This window comes from Arachis duranensis, chromosome 6 (genome assembly GCF_000817695.3).
Source record: "Arachis duranensis cultivar V14167 chromosome 6, aradu.V14167.gnm2.J7QH, whole genome shotgun sequence".
Lineage (NCBI taxonomy): Eukaryota > Viridiplantae > Streptophyta > Magnoliopsida > Fabales > Fabaceae > Arachis > Arachis duranensis.
Genome location: NC_029777.3, coordinates 6,218,218 through 6,237,077, shown reverse-complemented (window position 1 = coordinate 6,237,077; position 18,860 = coordinate 6,218,218). Strand labels below are relative to the sequence as shown.

General features: G+C 33.2%; 1 protein-coding gene across 1 annotated transcript; it reads right to left on the bottom strand.

The window, feature by feature from the left end:
- Positions 1 to 14,573: 14,573 nt before the first annotated feature.
- Positions 14,574 to 18,625, bottom strand: LOC107492262 (cathepsin B-like protease 2). The gene is made up of 11 exons (XM_016113266.3): positions 18,464 to 18,625; positions 18,307 to 18,366; positions 17,776 to 17,856; positions 17,529 to 17,685; positions 17,384 to 17,388; positions 17,220 to 17,294; positions 16,984 to 17,109; positions 16,543 to 16,761; positions 15,178 to 15,291; positions 15,041 to 15,076; positions 14,574 to 14,952 (listed from the first exon to the last, which is right to left on the bottom strand). The coding sequence occupies exons 1-11, from the start codon at positions 18,515 to 18,517 to the stop codon at positions 14,812 to 14,814; spliced, it is 1,068 nt and encodes a 355-aa protein (XP_015968752.1). The 5' UTR covers positions 18,518 to 18,625; the 3' UTR covers positions 14,574 to 14,811.
- Positions 18,626 to 18,860: the final 235 nt, after the last annotated feature.

Below are 18,860 nucleotides of genomic sequence, written 5' to 3'. Positions count from 1 at the left end.
ATCTTTTAGCTAGTTTGTTTGGGGTCTATTTAAACACCTTTGGTGAGACAATTTAGATAACTTTTGATGAATAAAATTTCCTTAGTGCTTTATGCACAATTTTTTAGTGTGATTAAGTGAGGTGAGTGATTTGCTTCGCTTGTTGCATGGAGAAGATTGAGTGATTCAATTTTCATTCCTCTGATCTAGGTTGTCAAAGACAGGTTCTTTGAAGGTCTAGTAGGAAATTCTTTTCGGTGACCTAGGTTGCTAAGAACAAGTATCTTAGAGGTCTAGTAGAAAAACCTTTATCTATCTTTTATGTTTCTGCTGTGTCTCTTTATGCCAATAAATTCCTCTTCTTGATGTCATTATTTTCTTATCCCCTTTTACTGAATAATCCTTATCTATTATGATAAAATCCCTAAGTGCCAAGCTATTCCTTATCATATTCCTTCTCTAGCCACTCTTATCGGATATCTTGAGTTACGGGGAACATGTTCTTGTGAGTACTGATCAGGAAGCATCCCTCTGTTTCTTCTTGGAGGAAGAATAAATGTATTGAACTCTGGTTCTTCTTGTTCTAGTGCTATACTATTATTGTTAGTGGCCTCATTAAAAACAGGGAGTAAATTATCATATTGGTAATTACTTACCTCTTGTCTGACATTCTCAAAAGAACTCTCACTAGTTATATGTACCAAGTTGTTTTCTACATTGACTGAAGTATATTCGGTGGCTCCATCTACTCGCTCTGTTTGAACAGTTTCTGGGCAACAGAGGTTATTTAGCCAACTTGGTGGTGGTTCATTATTGTTCTCCCCCTGAATGTCATATTGGTGGTTGAAATAAAATTCGGATTCTAAAAAATCACAATCCATGGTCATATGAATATGACGAGTGATTGAATTGTAACACTTATACCCCTTTTGGTGTGTAGCATACCCAATAAAAATACATTTTTCTGCACAAGGATCAAGTTTTGTTCTATTGAATTTGGGGATATGGACAAAGACAGAACATCCAAATACTCGAAGTGGTGCAGTCTGAGTAGCCAAGACTTGTAAGGGTATTTTGTGGTGGAGAACTTGGGTAGGTAGGCGATTCAATAAGTAGGTAGAGGTTGCTATAGCTTCAGACCAAAAAGTTTTTGGAACTTGTGCATCAAAAAGCATAGTTCGGGTCATCTTAAGTAACTTACGATTTCTCCGCTCAGCTACACCATTTTGTTGGGGTGTATTTGGGCAGGAAGTTTGATGGATAAGACCATTTTGTATAAAAAAAACGCGCATTGATTGGTTTATAAATTTCTCACCATTATCTGAGCGAAGTACTTGGATTTTCTTGTTGAATTGAGTTTGAATTATTTGGTAGAAAGCATAGAATTTATCAGGCACTTCAGATTTGTGTTTTAAAAAATATACCCAAATCATGCGAGAGAAATTGTCCATAAATAATATAAAATATTGAAAATTATTATGGAAAATAGGGGCTGGGTTCCACACATCAGAGTGTATTAGAGAAAAACTAGAATTGACTCTATTGTTGGTTGGAGGAAAAGAAACTCTGTGATTTTTTATATGAATACAAGTTTCATATTTGAGGGGTTCAGTGCTACTTGTAAAAAGACTAGGAAATAAAAACTTGAGGTACGAGACGCCTGTGCCATAACCAAAGTTGCCTAGTAACCATTCTGTGAGCAAGCATGGCATGACCCTGGTGTGCTACTTCATCAACGTAGTAAAGGCATTCTCACTCAGTACCACGCCCAATGATCTTCTTTGTAAGAATGTCCTGTAAAAGACAAAAGGTAGAATACATGAGTACCACACAATTTAGTTCCTTTGTTACTTGACTAACAGACAATAATTTTGATGATAGTGCAGGGACATAGAGGCGATTTTTTAATTTCAATTTTTCTAAAAAAGTAATGGAGCCTCCTCCTTTAACATCAATTAATTCTCTACTAGCTATTTTAATATAGGCTTTTGAGGGTTGTTAAAATCATGAAGGTCATGAGTCATAGTATCGGTAGCCCCACAATCAAAAATTCATTCATTTATTTTTTTAATTGGATTTTGATTTTGGGTCTCCCTTTCATATTGAGTCGCGGCCTGGGTTGAGCAGCCAATGAGTTCAGTAGTACTTGCCGTTACCACCGCTGCTGCCTTGCCATCGCGACTTGCTTCCTCTCTTTTTGCATCGCCACTGCTGTCAGTGACCTCTAGGATGCTCACAACGGCGGTCCCCTTACTCTGATTTCTGGATGACTTGGGATTGTTTTTCACCAATCTGGGTAATCCACAATCTTAAAGCAGTTTTCTTTGGTGTGTTTCTTCTTTCTTCGGTGTGTTTCTTCTTTCTTCTTCCACCAATTACTTTTTTCATCAGAGTTGCCCATAGTGGATAATTATTTCCATTTAATTTGAAACCAATTGACAAATTTTCAGAATTGGTTTGTGATAATCGCATTCCAAGACTATTGCGTAGCATATTTGTAATTTGTAATATCGATCAAAATGGTTGATTTTGAGTTCCTAGAACCTAACTCTACTCTGATACCATGGTACAAAAGGTTTAAGAAAGAAAAGAAGAATTATTTAGAAAAGTCTCATTTGTTATTTTTTCATATGTGATTACACAGTTCTTACCAATATATAGACCAAGAGTACGCTAAGTATGGAATAATATCCTAATAAATTACATTGATATTTTTTCTTATCCTCTTTGATATTTTTCTGATTTTGTTTCCTAATTATGATATTCTAATAGTTAGATCTGTGTTATGCTGGATTATGGGCGTTAGAAGGTTATACATTATTATAACAGTGGTAATTTTTTGAACTGTTGAAGAAAAAATCGGATTGTTCGATTTTTTTGTAGAGAAAAGACATCACAGATCGAACGATCTAATTTGTGTTGAATAAAAATGATCAACATTTTGGGACAAAGAAGTTGGACCTACCAATTTCATCAAATTTATTAACAATCACAAATAATTTATTAAATTCATATTTATTAGTTAGTGTTCCTAATATTACCTAAATTGCACTAAATTTATTTATTCGGTTTCGGTCATGCAGCTATAATAATAATAATAATAATAATAATAATAATAATAATAATATACCTTCACTAATTAAGAATGAACAATAATTGATTATTATATTTAAAAAATTTCAAAACTTCTACTTTCAGTACAATACAATAAAAAAATAGTTGAATTACACATCCAATTTTTTTGTATTTAAATTCAACTAAATAGATCCAATACTAATAAAAATCACTCTCATTAATGAGAACGTGTTACACGCACCCAAACTCCAAATGTTACCTCTTTCTTCGCACTAGAATATGAAAAATCGTTCGTTCCTCCAACTCAAAATTGCAACAAACAAATTTAAAATTTCTATCAAAATCTCTCAAAAACATTTTAAATTTTCTGTGGAAATAACTACAAAATCCGGTAGTACGTTTGAGATCATCAACAAAAAACACAAAAAAAGAACAATAAAGATTTCTCAAGATACTGACAAAACTACTTGTTATTATGTTCAGTTTTCTCCATCGCACCTTCTCACAATTCTTGTATTTCTACGAGTTCGGTTTAGGGTTTAGTGGATCGAATTTGTTCATTTAGTAGATCGAGTTTCTCTTATTCAATTTTTTCTTGTTTTTTCTGTAACTAGGGCATCAAATAGAACTGTGTTGTTAGTTTATTGGTTCTAATAAATAATTCAGTTCATTTCTAAGTTTAATTGAGTTCATTTATATGCAAAAATGAATTGAATATGTTTTTTATTTTGTTGATTGAGTTTTTATGACTTTTTGTTCAACTCTGAACCAAATTCGGTTTATTTGTGAATTAATTAAGGTTTACTTGATACTACTGTTAAGTAGTGACCAAATTTGTTATACTTTAAGAAATTTAGGTTCATTTATTAGTTTAATTTAGGTTCATTTGGTTTGGTTTTGCTTGAATTTGTTGAACTTGTTCATGTGAAATTGTTTAGTTAGTTTTTGTTCAAATCTAAACCAATTTCGGTTCATTTGTAAATTAACTGATGTTCATTTGATGATATTGTTAAGTATTGACTTTTTGTTATACCTTAAAAAATTTAGGTTCATTTCTTAGTTTAATTTAGGTTCATTTGCTTTCGTTTCGCTTGAATTTGCTGAACTTGTTCATGTGTGGATGTTTAGTTAGTTTTGTTCAAATCTGAACTAATTTCGGTCCATTTATGAATTAACTAAGGTTCACTTGATGCTGTTGTTAAATATTGACCAAATTTTTTATTCCTTACAGCCAAAATGAAAAAGAAGATCATCTCAAAAAAGAAGCCATATTATAATGTAAGTATATACACATTAAATCAACTCTGTTTTTTGTATTATAAATATATCATATAACATAATGTTTCAAATCATTGCAGAAACTCACGATTTGAGTTGCTAAACAAGATTGATAGCTCGGGTATTCGCCGACTTGAGTGACAAAAGAAAGTTATCGTTAAAAAATGGGATTCAGTGCACTGAGACATATCCCATAATTAAATGTCTTGCACAAACTCTTGAGGGAATTGATTCTTTGCTTTGATCTCTATCATAGATTCTTGAACACGCGCTATGGAAAAATCTACATAACTCCTGCCAGATAGGAGATGCACTGGGCCTAAATTCAGGCGGTATTATACTTTCTAATTTTTACATTTGTTTTTCTCTGTAACTAAGGCATCGAATAGAACTGTGTTGTTAGTTTATTAGTTATGATAAATAATTCGGTTCATTTCTTAGTTTATTTAAGGCTCATTTGGATCCAGAAATTAATTGAATGTGTTTTTCTTGATGATTGAGTCTTTATGAATTATGGCTACTTGCTCAAATATGAACTAATTTCGGTTCATTTGTAAATTAATTGAGGTTCACTGGATGCTGCTAATAAGTATTGACAAAAATTTTTATTCCTTAAGTAATTTTGGTTCATTCCTTTGTTTATTTGAGGTTTATTTGGATACAGAAAATGAATTCGATGTGTTCTTGTTGATGATTGAGTCTTATTGACTGTTTGTTATAATTTAAACTGATTTGTTTATATTAAATATTGTAGGGGATAATTTTCCTGAAAAGGTTGCGTACAGTGAACTGAATGAGTAGCAAAAGGAGATTGTTCACAACTTTAAAGGTGCTACTTTGGCGTCTTTGACAACATCTGTGACAGATATGAGTATTGTAGGGGAGGGGGACTTGCTGAAATTCAAGACGACTTTCATCCTCTTCGTCCAAAAATGCTTCATGTTGCCGACAATAATAAGCACAGTCTCCAAGGTCCATAAGATCATATGTCCTTCATGTGGAGACAGTCCGACAATGGAATTAGGCGTCTCATGTGCTCTTCCTGATCAAAGGGATCAAAGCCCAGAGAGCAGGAAATAAACTTTCAGTTGATGGCTGTGTCTTTATATTAATGATAATATATTTCCATGAAATGAAGTTCCCTAATCTAGAAGCAGATGATGCTCTCGGGATACCATGGGTGGTGTACTAGACATGAAGGAGACTGGTCGACCAGATTGCCTTTGAGATAAATAATGAAATGGTAAATAAAAAAACCATTTCCCTTGAAATTTCGGTTCAGGTGCTTCTAAATTATTGTGCTAACAAAATAAGCTTCTGTTTTAGGGAATTGTGAAAAGAGCAGAATTGAGGGAGGGAGAAAAAGAAGAAAAGAAACTTGTCATCATGCATTCGTCTTCGGAAGAAGAAACTGTTTCTGAATATGAGTATACTTCTCACCACCACTTATCAGAAACTATCCATTTATTTAAAATTTTATATTGTTATTTTAATAAAAAATTTTGTATGTATTGCAGAGAAGAAGAAGAAATGGAAAAAATACCACCAAAGAAAAGAAAATAACCACAAAAAATGGCAAAGAAATAAAGCCAAAAAAGGAAGATTGTTCAGATAAATTTGGAAAATGAAACTGAATTCGAATATGAGTAAGATTCAGAAATGATTGTTTTATTGTTATAAATATATTCTATTTTTATTGATCGAGTCTTTTTGACTGCTTGTTCAAATCTGAAATAATTTCTATTTATTTGTGAATTAATTGAGGTTCACTTGATGATGCTGATAAGTATTTATAATTTCAGTTCATTTCTTAGTTTAATTGAGGTTCATTTGATTTAGTTTCACTTGAATTTGCTAACCTTGTTAACTTGTTCATTTAAAAATTTCGGTTCATTTCTTTTTGAATTAAGATTCATCTTGATTTTAAATCAAAACTTTTTGTATGAATTGTCAGAAGCAAAGAAATAGAGACGAGTAAAAAAAGAAAACAAAAAGAAAAAAGAATGAAGAGGAAAAATGACAGTGCTGTGAAAACAAATGTTGCTTCGAATCAAACACAGAGAAATGACCATGACTCGACGGACGCGCGATATGATTGATCACAGATGTAAGATTAAGTTTCTTATATAAAGTTCTTTTCTTTCTTTGCTAAGTTTTCCTAAAACCTCATGTAATTTCTGTAGTTTTACTGAATAATATTTATTTTTTTGCTTAAACCGCCGACTGTAAATTTGGGTAGCGAAAGTGAACCTGTGTTTCAAACATAGACGAGCTTGGGACGATCTGTAAACACACTGGGCAATACCAAATAATTCCTCTTAGCATTTTTTTACTTCTTATGCTTTTAATTAGAATATCTTGGTTGATGATTTTAATTTTGTATCTTTTTTATTAGAAAAAATACTTCTAAATCCCCAGTTACATTTTTTACAAGAAAAAGATGGCTTGAAAAGGAAAAACAGAATTTACAACCTCCAGCTATGTAAGTTGAAATACTTACGTTGGTCTTTTAAATTTAGGTAATAATTTTTTTAATTATTGACACAGAATTTTATTTACTATCAGTAGCCTAACAACTGATTGTCAAGATCAAATCCTTGTAGTTCGAGAAGAAAGTCAGTCTCAACCTCTGGATATGTGAGCTTTTGAATTTACTTTCCTATTCTAATCAATGTGCAGTTTTACTTAGTGTAGATTTTCAATTTACTTTTCTATTCTAATAATTCAACATTAACTCCTTTCTTATTTACCTTCATTAGACTTCCTATGGCAATTGCTCTTCTAAGTTCTCTGGTGGAAGATCTAAAACAACAACAAATCTTTATCTCTGTCCCTTCGAAAACTCAAACAGAAGAAGCTTCTGTTAATAAGTTCTACTTAAAATACTTTTTTTATTAGTTTTGAAGCTATATAATAATAATTTTGGTTCATTTTAAAATACATTACTATGTAATCCAGCTACCAGCCCCAAACTCAACAACAAGCCCTTGTAGAAATTTTGGAAAGAAAATCAGTGCCAGATGCTCTAGTAAATGAGTAAGTTTTACTTAAAATCTAATTTATTAGTTTTGATTCTATATAATAAAAATTTCGGTTCATTATTAAACACATTTCTATGTAATTTAGCTGCCCTGTGGAACCTTAACAGCAAGCCTTCGAAGAAATTTCGGCAAGAAAATCAGAGCAAGAAGCTCTTGTAAATGAGTAAGTTTTACTTAAAATCCAATTTATTAGTTTTAATGCTATATAATAATAATTTCAGTTCATTATTAAGCACTTTCATATGTAATACAGCTGCCCTCCATAACCCCAAACAGCAAACCCATGAAAAAACTTCGGCAAGGCAATCAGAGCAAGAAGCTCCTCTTAATGTATAAGTTTTACTTAAAATATTTTTATTAGTTTTGACATTATATCATAATGAATTTTTATTATTTTCAAAACTTTCTTCTATCATTTTGCAGTTCTCCCCGTTCTCGACATTGGAAAGATGACGTATCTTTGTTTAGCCTTAGCATAAGTCCACCGACCTCTCAACCAACAGTAACACAACTTAAAAATTTGGTAGAGGCAGTGATGGATGCTAGAGTGACAACAGCATTGCAATATGTAGAGGAAACAAATGCGGAACCGAGTTTGAGCACCCATGAAGGGTACAAGACTCCGGAAAAGAAAACGAAATAACAGAGGAGCTGAGGAGAAATGTTATCATTGGATGACGCAAATAAAGATTGAAAAAGAAGGGGCAACCAATGAGTTTGAAACTATATTCATGTTAGACCACAGTTCATTTAGAGGGGGATAGATGCCACTTTTGTCTCTAAAACCCAAACAAGATGTAGAAAATACAGTAAATTCTTCAGCTATTACATTAACATTAATGATTTTTTTAAAAAAGTTATATTCCCATATATCTAATAAATTTTGGTCCTATAGGTGGTCTCCGAATTGTGTATGGTTCTCAACAACCGAAAATGTCGCAAATTTGATGAAGAAATATACTGCATGCCGACAGATATTGTGGTAAGCCAAATTTTTTATTCCTTAATTAATTTTGGTTCATTTCTTAGTTTAATTGAGGTTCATTTGAATCCAGAGATAAATTCGATGTGTTTTTGTTGATGATTGAGTATTGTTCACTTCTTGTTCATATCTGAACTAATTTTGGTTCATTTGCGTGTTAATTGAGGTTCAGTTGATGTTGCTGATAAGTATTGACCAAATTTATTATTCCTTAAGTAATTTGGTTCATTTATTAATTTATTTTGGTTCATTTTGCAGAATTTAATGTTAGGAAAGCATAACCACGAATACATTGATCCAAACACTAAGAACTCCTACAAGATCATTGAATATAAGAACTACTTGCCTTTTCTTGACAACAAAATTAGCATCTCATCCATTTGTAAGTTGTGATTTCTAAAACTTCTTTGATAATTCTATCGTTTGCTATCATTTAGACTGAAATATTCTATCCTTTTCACAAACTTCAACTATTTGCACCAATTTATCATAGAGGCCATTGGCGGTTGTGGATTGGTGATGTTCAGAAAAAAGCCTTTCATGTGCTTGACCCCATAAAGAAAAGATATACCTGAGGAAAGAATAGCATTAAATAAATTTGTTGTAAGTTATCTCTTATTTCTAGCCATTCTTCTCCAATTAAATCATATCAATTACTTTTTGTGCCTGATTGAGTATTGTTTGTGGGCTTGGTTTTGTTCAATTATTACTGAACTGAAGTGCACTCTTTGTATCATTTTCAGGTCTTAATAGTATCTTAAATGAGAGTTTATGCTGGATCAGAACTTTTGGTGGACAATAAAGAGGGTGTTGAAGCACCATATATTACGATCAATGATCGACAAACATCGTATATCAATCTTCCTATATACTATTCTTTCTTTGTTATAGTACTGTTATTAGTATGTTTTACTGTGTTTTTCTGTGTCTGTCCTATTAATCATATTTTACTTTTTTTATTTCTTTCTTAGTTATGATTGCAAAATATTTATCATAAAATGGCTGAAAACAATCGATCCCAGAAAAATAAAAAATGGAACATACAAATGTAAAAACTGAAAATAGGTAAGTATCATTAAACATAGTTGATCCTCTATTTCTAAATTAATAAATTTCAGTTCATTTCTTAGTTCATTTGGATTCATATTAACTCATTTCTTTCAATTGAATTGTAGGAAGAAGTAGATGCTTTTAGACAGAAATATATTCCTACCATTCTCTTGGACAAGGTAAATAAATTTAGAGACAAAGTCATCGAAGCATCTGAATGCATAAGAATCCCAAAGCCATTCGCTACCCTCTCAAGTCATTTTTGTAAATTCTCATATGGGGATATAGAAAGTAAATAGGTTCAATCTGTAAAATTGTAATGAACACTATTTTGCAAGGAATTGTAAAGAGGCAAACACTTCTTTGACTCATTGTAAATGTTAATGTATATATTTGAAACTCTTTACTTAAATTCCTTTTGATTTATTTGTTGAAAATGTCTGGGTTGTATTGAGATCATATTAATTTGAATAAATCTAGGTTCACTGAATAGACTGAATGTATTTATCAAACCTCAAGAGTGGCAAAAAACACAAATAAACTAAAATTTAGACACAAAATAAACCAAAATGTATTCTAAGAAATACCTAAACCGTTTGCCATAACACAATTGCAAAAGCTAATTTGAAAAACCAAAATGTGACTGTTCAATAAAATATAACACAAATCATAAATTAACCCTTATCAACATTATATGACTAGAACGCAAATGAACCGAAATTTAGCCATACAGAAATTGAAATGTATTCTAATAAACACCTAAAACTGTTTACCACAACACAATTATATTAACTAATTTGAAAAATCAAAATGTGACTATTCAATAAAACATAACATAAATAAGAAATTAAACATCATTTTTGTCAAAGGCGAAAATATTATATGACTAAAACACAAATGAACCGAAATTTATTTTAATAACCACCGAAACTTCTATCATCCTCTCCAGGATAATTCATATCCTATGCATGATAAAAGCTGGAGCTTGACTGAATCATTAATCCACCATCTAATAGGTTCAACTATAAAAGAAATAAATCATATATTAGCACACTTACTAACATGCACAAACACATTTTTCCTAATCAAAAGCAAATCAATGTTGTCTCACTTAGAGCTGGCTTTTTCTTTTTCTTTAATGTATTTGCAATCCTTTTTTCCAAATTCAATCTAGTCTATTCTTAGGATGTCCTCTTATTCTAATACGTGGGGGACTTTGAAGGTCGTTAACATCATTCAATGTAGCATCTTCGTGAGATAACGAACATTTACCTTTACTTTTTGCTTGATATTCTTACATCTCAGCCATGACATTATCAAAAGCCCGATGCAGAATTCCAATCAATTCCTCAGATTCTGACGCAAATTCACAAATATTGTGTGATTGAAACACCAAATCATCAAATCTCTTACTTCTTGGCTCCAATGGAAGCTCGTCTTGGCTACTTTTAATATGTGTGTGCCTCCACTTTACGTTCTTACTCCAGCGTTCCAATATATATTTCGGTGCCACTTTATTAAATTCACAAATATTGTGTGAATGAAACACCAAATCATCAAATCTCTTGCTTCTTGGCTCCAATGGAATCTCGTCTTGGCTACTTTTGATATGTGTGTGCCTCCTCTTTACGTTATTACTCCAGCATTCCAATATATATTTCGGTGCCACTTTATCTACTTGCTCAAAACTTAAGATACTCAGAGAATGACGGCACAGTATATCCCTTGACTCAAACAATAAGCACTGGCACTTTACTTCACGTCATAAACAACAAACTTGTTGAATGTTGAGTTAGAAACCGGCTCTACAATTTTATATGTCGTAAAATCTAGAGCAGACTGTGTTGATCATGTGATGCAATTCACCTTTTCTCTAAATTGTGCTTGAACTTTTATAAACTTCTCATGAGTATACACGTGTTGAAATTGAGCCTCTGTTGGTGATTTTGTTGCACACGGTATCATAGTATAAAAATTTGCAACATCAAATTTTTTCTTTCTTTGCTCTCTGCTTCCTAGGCAATTATCATATTGCTTCATAAATTGAATCAAAGAGCTATTGGGTGTGATAAAATTGTTAAAAAAAAGCATGAATGCTCTCGCTCCTTTGTGTGCTTCTCATCTCGGCCCAAAAGTGGTGATCGAGATAAATTGAAATCCATAAATGACGATATTTAAAAAGCGCTACAAAATAGGACACAATTAAAAAATCAGACGAGAAAATGATCGAAAGTTATACCTGATTGAACTGAAAAAATAACATCATTTAATTCGAATGAAATCATGGTTACCTGAAAGCCACTTATCGTCTTTAACACCATATTTCATGAGAAAATCATTTCAAATTCTGTCAAATGCATCTTTTGTAAATAAGTTCCAAACAACATGACTCATCTCTTATTTGATTTCTTCATGTCGCTTGTAGCCGTTTAATTTACTTGAGATCTTCTTCATGATATGCCAAATATACCACCGATAAATTGTTGTTGGCATACAGGTCTCAATAGTCCTTTACATCGATGCACATTGATTAATAAGAATCTCTTTTGACGTCTTTCTTTCCATGCAACGAAGCCAACATTCAAATAACTATTTGAATGACTGAATATTCTCATTTTTCATCAAAGAACATTCGAGAAGTGTCGACTGACTGTGGTGATTCACACCGACAAAAGAACCAAAAACCAAGTTGTACCTGCAATAGAAACCAGAAGGAAAATTCGTTATGAATCGAAACTAGTTATGTGTGTGAACCGAATAGTATATCATAATGAACAGAATACCTGTTTGTGTTGTAAGTCGTATCAAATGAAACAACTCCCAAATACTCATACGCAGTTCTGCTTCTTGCATCAACCAAAAATGCATTTTTTGATAGAGTGATCAACTTCAAGGTTAAGCTCAAAAAGGAAATTTTGATTCTTCTCTTTCAATTTTAATAAGTACTTTCTAAATTCTTTGGCATCATCTTGTTTAGAAACATTCTGTACTTCCCTTGTAATATAATTCCTTGCATCTTTTTCAATAAAACTTAGTTCACGATGACCACCCACTGCTGCTACAAATGACTTATATGTTTTACTCGGTCTAATTCTGGCTTCCTCGTTATTTTTAATGGTACAACGCACAAACATGCTTAGCACTCTGTGTTGTTTAAGCATCTCTACTCGATCTGGACAGCAAAGATGTGAATGATTCAGAACAATTTTAGAAATGATCCAAAGACCAACATTCTTCAACATATGTACATAAATTCTGGTTGGACAATTTATTCCAGCTGAGGAATTTATCTTCAGAGTTGGAGATATTTTGGATTTTTATTTCCTCTCTATCTCTACTACACGTAATTAGTTGATTCTTAATTTCATCTCCCTTTCGAGTGGTGTTCCTTATTTTTGTAGAAAAACGAGCAAGTTTAGAATAATCTTTGTAGAACTTTCCAACTTTTTAAAGTCTCTTGAAAGTCATCCCAACATTTGGGACAAATTGTTCATCGACAACACAACTGGATTGTAAAATGAACCGAAATATTATTAGACACTGACCAGTGTGTAATAATAAATGAAACGAAAAATATGCATTATATGACTTTAGAAATTCCTGCATTCTATCTAAAATAGAAATTCATAAACAACACTGGTTATAACAAAGAATGATGAAATTATTCATGATTACTTTATTCAATTGCATTCTATTCTATTTAATTCAAAATTATTGAAGAGTGAACCAAAATATTATAATAACAAAATGGGAACAAGATCATTATGTCATAACAAATAAATCGAAAAATGTGCATTATTCAAATTCAAAAACTCTTGCATTAAATCAAATTTATTGAAGCTTTGGACTATTAACTTCTTTTATTTTGGATTTTCTTGGCATTGTTGATATTTTGGTTTTGGCAATTTTTGTCCTCTGCTGAATTTGTGCAACAACAATGGAAGAAGAGAAGAGAAAGGTGGGGTTAGAGATGTTATGGAGAGTGTGGCAAGAGTGAGAGTAAAAGAGATGGGTGGGGAAGTGTGTTTCAAAGAGATACAAGCAATGTGGGTCAACAAGGTGGGGCTGGGCACCCTGCATGAAAGACGCGTGGCATCTAGTACGCAAATTAGACGGTCTAATTTGTGTATTTATTAATTTGTGTAATTGAATCTTCTAATTACTGTCCCTCCAATCAGATCGTTCGATTTCTTCAACACAGCCATTACAGCTCGATCAATCTCCCTACACTCCAATAACCCTGCTATACACAACTCCTACCCCATATCAAAATTAAAAAAGTGCCATCTGGATTTTTAATCACGTTTGGAATTAATTATTTGTGATGACAACACATATATTATTGCTCTTTGAGATAAAATTATAGGTGACACATGAATGTGGATTCTTTCTTCCACGTTTCCATAATCAAGAAGGAGCACGGTTCAATCACTTTCAATCTTCGCGTTGAGAGAGCAACGTTTTGGCAAGAGATAAAAAGGAAACAACAGACAAAAACTGGTGTCATGTCACTCATTTCATTTCTTGCAAAGGATTGTTATATTATTGGATTTTTTTTATGCTACCACAATTCATGGCAATCTACCTACGTAGGTAGCTTGTGGTTATTAGGAGAGAAAATGACTCTTCACGTTGAAATAATCGATTTGTATGCTTACCGATAAAATTTGGTAATAACAACAATATAGCTTACTCAAACACCACAAAATCCAGAAAGACAAGATGCATGATTCCTCAGCTGGAGTTTTAGTTTTCTGCGATTCATTAGTGGCCAATCGTATTATTCTCTTGAAGAATTAACGAGATACTGACACATTTGCACATGTTATCCTGTTACCGGCATTGTTCTATCGCCGTCACTCTCCAATAATTTTTGTCAATATATTGTAAACAGCATCGCCTTATTCAACAAAGAGTAACACTATCTTTCATTAATCACTGTGCTATGCCACCCAACTCTACAGCGTGGTGCGCCAGTGATAACAATCTATGAAGAAATTGCTTCAGGAGTAAGAAAGTCTAGTCAAGGCGAACATGAGGATTTGTCCGTCTAATGATGTTATGAACATGCATTGAGTTTTACGCTCAAGACTCGAGAGACACTAAAGAGAGATACATAATACTTCAATGCACAGTATGAAAAATTGAAAATGAACCCTTTGCTGCAATTCGGAATAATCGGCAACATTGCAATAAAACCAACAAGTGGATGTAGCTTACAACAGGAGCTAATTGGTAACTACAACAGTTTTTCTTATTTCGCGCATCACTACCCACAACAGCTTATAGTCTTTCAGCATCACAATCTAGATCCGTCTCCATAAGATTGTGGTACATTGGTATAACATTTGATGCAGATTTTTGCAATACCATCATCATCTAATCGGTAATATTATACACTTATATTCAGAATGAAGCACCATCAACAGCATCGGCACCCGTGTCAGTGACTTCGAGTACGAGATTTTTGGTGGAAGGCATACCAGCTGTAACGTCTTCTTCAATTCCACATTCATTTGTCCCCCTTCTGATCTTAAAGTAACCATCCTGCAAATGAGATGGAATTCACCGTTAGTCTAAAGCAGATCTTTAGTAACAACAGAAACTCAGAGAAGAACAATGCAAAGTGGCATACATCTCCCCAACTTCTATTCCACTGATTTGCGAGAAGCTGAAACAGTAAAAAGAACAGTCAGTATAAAATTCTAATGGCATGCAAGTCTGTGTGTTAGGGAGAGGTGATATTCAATCATCAGGAACAAGTCAACATACCCAATAGTCCTCTCCATCATCAGATGTTCCCCATCCTATCAGCTTCACAGCATGACCACCGAGTTCCACACCTGTGATGTGTTTGTAAACTCCTGATTTGTAGAGAGCAAAATCCTGTAAAGAGGTCAAATGGGTTAATATCCTTGTTTTTAAACATGCAAACTAAACACATAATATGCTTGCTGACTATTCAATACACAAGAAAGCAAGGTACTATAAGAGAGTAAACATGATAACCGAGGTCTAGAACTACTGCAGAAAGACGAGATAATTGTTCCAATATAAAAGGATTTGTTAATTTGAAAGTTTACTAGCAAACGGGGGATCTTCTCAGACATTAAACAGGAGGGAAGTATATATCTATGCATTCATGTGCTGCCAGTATGACGGAGATATGTCCCGTCCTTTATGCTAACATGGCAATTATGGGCAGAACTCAATCGTTTTTTCATGAAAATGAAAACAATTAGGTTATCAGAACACAACAATAACAAAACACTATAAATTCCTTACACCAACAGGTTATCTATCCCATTATCCACTGTTCCATTAATCTCGATCCACATACCTATCTCCCTTCATTAATCCTGTTTGAAGGTTCATTCAGAACAATCCACAATAATCCCATCTTCAATTTGCAGTTTGCTAGTATTTGAATTTACATTTCAGGCATATAAATTTGAAGACTGGCTTTGTGGAGTAACATTGGTAACATAATGCCCTATCTTACACATTACATTCAGTTATGATTTTATTGTTGATTCAGCTTTTTAATGTAGTCAAAATATTGAATTTTAGCACAAATTTGATCCTTCCCTTTCAATTTTGACAATTCAACATGTTGATATAGGATTCCTACTTTAAGTGGTCTTAATTGTTGGGGTTTAAAAGATCTCATAACTTGGTGAATTTTGTAAATCCAAAGCATGACTCTGAGATTACTCGGACTAATAACACTGATTGCATGATATGAATATCTCAAGTTTATATTTTAAAAGTAATAGTTCCTTGTATTACAACAACAAACATAGCAGGTTTGTAGCAAGGCAGAATGAATAGACAAAAGGTCAAGTAAACTCCTTGATCTTCCAGTTCTCTAATTCTTCTGCTAAACGATGAAAATCTAGTAGACATTTCTCATTCCTCTCAAATACCTATCTGCTCGTACTTATGTTATAAATTACAGTGTGTAAGGTTATAAAATGATTTGAAACTCAACCTTTGTCAATTAATCAGTCTCCTTATAAGTATTCTCTCCTTCCCCCCTCTTTCTCTCTTCTTCCTCCCTTTCAAAATTTGACCACAGGAAGTTGCAAAAAATTCAATTACATAAGCAATTAAGAATGGATAAGAGCTTTGATTTACCTCGTAAACAGTGAATGCAACTTCAACTGGCCCATTCTTATAAATTTCTGCCATGATATCATGGGGATTAGACTTGATCTTATATGCATTGACACTATAGTGCTTTGATTTCTTCCAAAGCAGATTCCCGCTCACACACTTTTTTACACACTTGGGGGTACTGTATGCGGGCTCACAACCAGGATGGGAACAGCCAATTTGATCAAAGTATGGGTCACACTGCGAATGTAAAATGCTGAGAATAAGAAAGAGGGGAGACAAAAAAGGAAAAAGGTAGGGAAAAGATAGATATTTGGCTACACGTTAATGTCAATTGATAGGAAGATTACGTAGGTAGAAAGAAAGCCTACAACTACAAATCTATGATCTCCAAGAAATAGCCATGTTTAATAATTTTGCACCCAGTGGGATTCTGCCTAGGCAAAACTAATGATTCATTACCTCTTCAGTGACAACACCATGGCTGACTAGGTATCGCCATGCATTTATAGGATACCCTCCATCACAACCAGATCCACACAAAAAGCCACAGCATGCGAGAAGATCGTTCACAGAGAGAGAGATATTCTGCAATTAAACATATAGAGCATAAATTCCTCTTTAAATATCCTCGATAAGATATGTATTTATTGATATTCACACACAGCAATATGTTGCTCAGTAAGAAGATTACTTACCACATCAAAATGAATGCAAAACCGATCTGATAATGACTCTACAGCACCAAATGCCCAACAAGAACCACAATGACCCTGAACAATCAGCACAAGGATTATCTAAGTACCTCTTGAACCTTGATATTGTTTAGGGTTAAAATGTAGAAAAGAAAAGGAAAAATTACCTGATCTTCAATGCAGAAATTGATTCACCAATCCATGTTATTATGAATATGAGAGGGAAAAAAAATAAGATTCAGCACCCCCTTTCAAACAAACTATTTGATTAACAAATTAAACTTAACATTGGAGAAGGAGCAAGCAAATGACCTAGAATTCTTCCAATGGTACTACATTGAGACCATTGAGTCCTTGCATCAAACTCCTTTGGCAATTTCAATGATTTTGGATGAGTCACAATGGGTGCACCTATCAGTTCCTTCTTAGGAGTTGGTTTAACACCAAGCAGGCGCTTAAATTCTCCAACCTGTACATCAAGCACAATATAGCATAATCATATTAACTAAAAGGTAAACAACAACAACAACTACAAGGTAGGACAAGTTGAATTTCTAACTGTATAATTGGAGAAACGAGGATTTATAGCAGCCTCCCATCCTGCCTCTGGGTTTTCGTTGATCTGTTTAGCAATAGACTCCTGCACGATTGAATAAGTAAAGCTATGAGAGAAAGAAGAGAAATTCCAACTATTCATCAATGAATCAAATATCAAATAATTCAAGTCTAAGCAGCAGTGACTAGCACGAGTAAAGTAATAAAATAAAATCTATAGCATCTTAAAAATGTTCCTGAATATCTTCATAAATTAGTAGTAATAAATGAAGTAAAAAGAATACATTCTTAAAAAGCACTACATCAATGAATCAATAGTTAGGATAATCTTCTACTAATAAAGCAAATAATTTCTCAGACCAAACACTACATCCCGCAGTTTTGCCTAGTGAAAGTAACGGTAATCGTGCCAATTACAATTAACGAACTAATAATTAATTAATTAATTAAAGAAAAGTATTGCTGACGTGTCTAATACTAAAATGGGAAATATTCATGTTGAGAAGCAAGGAGATATATACGGAAAATGAATGACCTGGAGAATGCGGGAATTAAGCTTGAGAGTAGAAAGGCGTTGTGGTTCGGCCCCAGCGATCTGTGGAACATGAAGACAAAGCACCAATTCACAAGTCAAACCCTAATATTAATAGTAATAGAGAATAAATGGAGGTGAAAAAGATTAAGATACATGCCTGTAGATAGCAAGTGCAGAAAGTTAAGAATAAAATCGCAAGGGTAGAACCCATTATTTTGATCAATTGATGTGTTTCCCTTCCCCACCCTAACCTTGTTTGTTGTTGTTGTGGTATGAAACAATAGCGCCGTTGGAGATTTTTATAGAGCGTGGTCCACTTGCGAATAAATAAATGGATAAACTAATATAATTTAATAATAGAAAGAAAAAAAAAAGGTGGGATTGCGTAAGAGAAAAGAAGGGATTGTGACAGGTTGAAAGGACGAAAGCAGCACACACTACAAACTTAGTAATTAGACTTATTTGATTACTTCCGTCTTCAATCCTAATTCCAAGGGAGTCGATATTTTTCTCCCAGTGCTAAAATATCTCTCTGCTGTTCTGCTAGTACTGTG